Source organism: Dendrobates tinctorius, unplaced genomic scaffold, assembly GCF_039654945.1.
Source record: "Dendrobates tinctorius isolate UK_male_01 unplaced genomic scaffold, ASM3965494v1 ptg000250l, whole genome shotgun sequence".
Lineage (NCBI taxonomy): Eukaryota > Metazoa > Chordata > Amphibia > Anura > Dendrobatidae > Dendrobates > Dendrobates tinctorius.
The window spans coordinates 29,072,466-29,078,465 of NW_027361917.1; the positions used below are offsets into that span (position 1 = coordinate 29,072,466).

General features: G+C 51.0%; 1 protein-coding gene across 1 annotated transcript in view; it reads right to left on the bottom strand.

Annotated features, from left to right (window-relative positions):
- CRIM1 (cysteine rich transmembrane BMP regulator 1) overlaps positions 1-5,765 on the bottom strand; it is a 1,013,901-nt gene extending 1,008,136 nt beyond the window's left edge. The window contains exon 1 of the mRNA XM_073557600.1: positions 4,854-5,765. Within this exon, the coding sequence (XP_073413701.1) occupies positions 4,854-5,166 (313 nt within the window). The 5' untranslated portion in view covers positions 5,167-5,765. The remainder of the gene's footprint in view (positions 1-4,853) is intronic.
- Positions 5,766-6,000: the final 235 nt, after the last annotated feature.

The window sequence follows — 6,000 nt, forward strand, 5'->3', positions numbered from 1 at the left end:
ATTCTTACCACCTCTTCAATGACAGCAGCAAGTGTCAGGGCCTAGGTTCTCATTGATGGGACCGGTGTGTACTATACATTTATGCCATATCCTGTGAATATGCCATAAATATACAAGATAAAAGCCTTGTAGTCCTATGTGCCAGAGATATGTTTTTTCCCATTCCCACTTCTCTTTCGTCAGTAACCGAATAAGCTACAATTAAACATACCATTTAATATGACTGTGAAGTCTGATTAGCATGAAGCACATTGCAATTAAATTGTGAGGTTTATTGGTCAAGTGCACATAACTGAAAACAGAAGAGGCAATTTACAGCTAGGCTGCTGTTTGTGGTGACCTTAGGCTCCTTTCTGTGGAGCAGTAAATGATATTCAGAATGTATCTTGTTCTGTCCACAAGACAGTGCAATGGACTTAAGTCTGACAGGAGAGTAGGGATGAAGGCAGTGAAAATCAGCATTAAACATCTGCCAGTGACTTAGAGAAGCCTCAGGAGACCTTTTCCTGCTAAAATACAAGACACGTTGGCCTTGAAATGGATTCACTTTAGATAGATAGTATCAAGCAATTCCTACTTCCTTTCTTCAGGAAGCGCTAATCTTTGCAGTCTGTGCATGGAGCCTGAATATGTGCTATTAAACTGAAATACATTTTGAACCTAAATCTCCCAGTAATATCGTCCTAGGGTGTCATATTCTTAGGCTATGCCTCCTGCATCAGCAAGCACTCCAACCAAGGTGAATGTGAAGCTCGGAGCAAAGTTATTAGGGTGGGATTTCTTTTAGTTTTTAAGAAAGACAAAGATTATGAATTATTTTAAATATCAAATGTCAGTGAGGCTAATAGTATAGAAAGAGTATTTGTTGTGTGGGCCGAGAATGGACCAGCTTTGTACAATCTTGACATAAAGACCTACAGTTTCCTAATAAGCAGCACGCAGAGTTACCTTCTACAACCAGGCAAGTGGCCGTACCAATATTATTTCCACCCAGAGGGCACTCATCTTTGCATAGTAAAGTTTTTAGCCTGATTTTTGGACAACAAAATGACTTTTTGGATGCATGTACTCGCCAATACAAATTAAAGATGATCTCTGACTTCATGCCATGAACCTGCTAAGCAAACACAAATCCTAGCAGAGGCTGGATACAGTACAAGATATAAACTACATACACGCCTACTCCCTGGGTGTAAAAGCAGTTAAATAAAAGCTGCAAGTACCGTACATGTATTCAATTGCAAAATAGATCTGACCGTAATCTGTAATCAGGTTGATCAGGGGGAAGCATCCAATATTTCAGCAGCTAAGCTATCGTGCAACCTGTTGAGTTAATAGCGCGGATATATGGGGAAGATAACAACCATTGATTGCCTTCTGATGCTGCCTTTAATAATCTGGACCAGAGGTCATCTGCAATTATTTTCATAGAAGGTATTCCCATCACATTTCAAGTGCTTCTCAATCAACTGAATTAGACGGACTGCAGCTCAATTTACAAACTAAAATGAGAGGTTCCACTACTGAGTCCGCAGTGATGGCTACATATACATGTATATTTAATACATACAGTACATAACTCTGGATAACTGTGATACCTGCAGACTACAGCCTGCCATGTGCTTCATATACAAGTCCTCCTTTCATACTTGCTCTATATCAGACCCTTCTCTTGTGCTTTGGCCGACGTCAAACATAATTTTGCTTTTCTAATCCGCATCCTAATACCAGATTACCAAATGTACAACAGACCAAGGGATGGATCCGCTCTCTTCTGTACTGATTACCACAGCATAAACCAAGCACAATGGATCCTTTTACTTGGCACCACAGTTGTTGATACTATTTTGTGCTTTTCCAGGATTTACATGGGGCTGCAGGTAAACGTACAGACATCACACTTGAGAGAGTACATGGTGCCCCAAATGACAGACAGACAAAACTGTGCTGTATCAGTGATGTGCCCCATCCAATACAGGCAGAGTCCTGCAGGCCATTATTAGATTGTTTTAACACATGAATTCCCCTGGTATTGATGCCATCCTCAGCATCAATCTCTGCACATTGGAAAAACATCTCAATTTGCCATCACACTGCCTGGCAGCTATTTGGCAGCATCTAATACCTAATCTGGCACAGTATCAGCAATCCAGAAGAGCAAACAACCCTGTTATTAATGGTACACAGTGTGAGTGTGTACATTACACTGCTTCACCAAATGCATGCACATTGGCACCCCTGGCATCACAATAATGAGATGTCTACCTCCTCAGCAATCCATGAGATCAAAGAGCGACTACTGACGTGCGACACTCACATCCCATAGGAATGCAGCCAACCTGTGACTTACTGTACGTGCCAAAGAAACCTGATCTGGGGACTGTTCACAAATTTGTAAAAAACAAACAAACAAAAAAAACTATTTTCTTTCTACTTGTGGAGTGTGAAGATGTCAGCAAGGAATGCATAAAATATAGTCAGAACACAATCTCATACAAGAGGCAATGAATCACATGCAACTTACTGCTACAGAACAGCACCTAGTGCCAGCATCCACCTAGTGCCAACATCCTGGTACCAGCCTCCACAGCGCCATATTCTGGTGCCAGCATCCACCTAGTGGCACCTTCATAGCGCCATCATACTGGTGCTTACATCCACCTAGTGCCACCTTTATAGAGCCTTCATCCTGGTGCCAGAATCCACTTAGTGGCACAATCATAGTGCCAGCATACTGCTGACAGAAACTACCAAGCACCACCATCTACTTAGTGTCACCATCATAGTGTCATCATCCTGGTGTCAGCAACCACCTAGTGCCATTCATCATTTTTCTAGTGCCACCATCAACTCAATGCCATCCACTGGTTTCATCCATCATCCTCCCAGTGCCAGTATCAACTGGTGCCATCCATCATCCACCCAGTGCCACTATTCACTGGTGCCACCATCATCCTACCCCACTGCTGTCATGCATCATCCTACCATTGCTACCATCCACTGGTGCCATTTATCATTCTACCAGTGCCACCATCCATCATCCTTCCATCAGCACTATGCACTGCACTGGTGCCATCCATCATGCTCCCAGTGCCACCATGCACTTGTGCCATACACCACCCTCCCAGTACCACCATGCACTGGTGCCATCCACCATCCTCCCAGTACCACCATGCACTGGTGCCATCCATTATCCTCTCAGTGCTACCATGCACTGGTGCCATCCACCATCCTCCCAGTGCCACCATGCACTGGTGCCATCCACCATTCTCCCATTGCCACCATGCACTGGTGCCATCCACCATCCTCCCAGTGCCACCATGCACTGGTGCCATCCACCATCCTCCCATTGCCACCATGCACTGGTACCATCCACCATCCTCCCAGTGCCACCATGCACTGGTGCCATCCATCATTCTACCCCACTGGTGTCATCCATCATTCTACCCCACTGGTGCCATCCACCATCCTCCCAGTGCCACCATGCACTGGTGCTATCCATCATTCTACCAGTGCCACCATGCACTGGTGCCATCCACCATCCTCCCAGTGCCACCATGCACTGGTGCCATCCATCATTCCACCATTGCCACAATGCCCTGGTGCCATCCATCATCCTCCCAGTGCCACCATGCACTGGTGCCATCCACCATCCTCCCATTGCCACCATGCACTGGTGCCATCCACCATCCTCCCAGTGCCACCATGCACTGGTGCCATCCATCATTCCACCATTGCCACAATGCCCTGGTGCCATCCACCATCCTCCCATTGCCACCATGCACTGGTACCATCCACCATCCTCCCAGTGCCACCATGCACTGGTGCCATCCATCATTCTACCCCACTGGTGTCATCCATCATTCTACCCCACTGGTGCCATCCACCATCCTCCCAGTGCCACCATGCACTGGTGCTATCCATCATTCTACCAGTGCCACCATGCACTGGTGCCATCCACCATCCTCCCAGTGCCACCATGCACTGGTGCCATCCATCATTCCACCATTGCCACAATGCCCTGGTGCCATCCATCATCCTCCCAGTGCCACCATGCACTGGTGCCATCCACCATCCTCCCATTGCCACCATGCACTGGTGCCATCCACCATCCTCCCAGTGCCACCATGCACTGGTGCCATCCATCATTCCACCATTGCCACAATGCCCTGGTGCCATCCACCATCCTCCCATTGCCACCATGCACTGGTACCATCCACCATCCTCCCAGTGCCACCATGCACTGGTGCCATCCATCATTCTACCCCACTGGTGTCATCCATCATTCTACCCCACTGGTGCTATCCACCATCCTCCCAGTGCCACCATGCACTGGTGCTATCCATCATTCTACCAGTGCCACCATGCACTGGTGCCATCCACCATCCTCCCAGTGCCACCATGCACTGGTGCCATCCATCATTCCACCATTGCTACAATGCCCTGGTGCCATCCATCATCCTACCATTGCCACAATGCCCTGGTGCCATCCATCATCCTCCCAGTGCCACCATGCACTGGTGCCATCCATCATCCTCCCAGTGCCACCATGCACTGGTGCCATCCATCATTCCACCATTGCCACAATGCCCTGGTGCCATCCACCATCCTCCCATTGCCACCATGCACTGGTGCCATCCACCATCCTCCCAGTGCCACCATGCACTGGTGCCATCCACCATCCTCCCAGTGCCACAATGCCCTGGTGCCATCCATCATCCCCAGCACACACTATATGATGGCCATAAAGGAGACAGAACACAGAAAAGTTCGGCAGCGCAGGGTACATGCTCCATGTGACCTGTGGGGAAAGGGTTAATGCTCAGGAGGTGAATGGGGGCTCCAGCTCTCACCTTCACATACCCCCACTTCGTACTCGGTGATGGAGTCGCCATTGAGCGGGGGGCGGATGACACAGCGCAGCCCCCTGTCGCAGGCTCCATGCAGCCCGTACACTCCGCCGCAGCTCTCGTTCTTCTGCCGGGCGCACATGAAGCAGCAGCCGCAGATGCCCAGCACTATACTCCCAGGACAGTTCTTGGGCTCCTCGCATTTCGATTCATCGCAGGGTAAACAGACCAATGCCCGGCTGGACGCAGGCAGCAGCGACACAGCCGCCAGCACCAGGTGCCATAGACGCAGCGACTTCCCGCCCGCCAGGTGCATCTTTCCTCCCGTGTCGCACACGACTGTCACAGACCCGTGCTCCGCTGTATGATCCCGAGGAGCCGCAGTAGTCACCTGAAGTTTCCTCCTCACACGGAGCCCCGTGCCAGCGAGTCACACACGGGAGCCCACGGGGCGCCACATATTCCTGTCAGTGACGCGACCACAGCCGCCCCCGCCACACAACTTTCCTCAGAGTTGTCACTTCCACGGAAACTTCTCCAGCACGTCCCTCACAGCGAACTTCCCAGTGTTGTCCCCTTGTCGGTGGCGCAGTCGCCCCCTCAGCGCTGGCTCCCAGCAGCGGCTCCCGGGCAGAGGCGCGGCCGTCACCCAGAGGTCGCTGTGCGCTCAGCCGCGGCCGCCTGTCAGGCTGCGCTTGTCCTCTGGCTCCCTCTCGCACAGTCGGTACTTCTCTCTTGTTTATCGCTCCCTGGTACAGACCGCAGCCCGAGCTGTTCACGCTTCCTCCTCCCTCATGGCGGCGTCACAATACAGACGACTCCCCCGGCCGCCTTCCGTCTTCTCATTGGAAAGTGCGCCATCGTCTTGTACCGCCCTGAGATTCCTCTTATGGCGAGCTGAGGTGTGAGCGCCGCTCTCCGCCCTCACTGCCCGGTGTCTGAGCACTGGAGCCGGGCTGCGTCATTAGTGGTACCCACGGCTGCCGTCTGCCACCTCACGGGGCGTGATTGGGTCACCTGCGCCGGTGAGACGCACTCTGCGGACTGTGACAATGACCGTGGCCTCTCCTGCTCTGTGTGACCTGGAGCTCTGGGGGGCAGTCCCAACACAGTGTCCGCAGGACCCCGACACCGCTGCTCTGTGACAGTA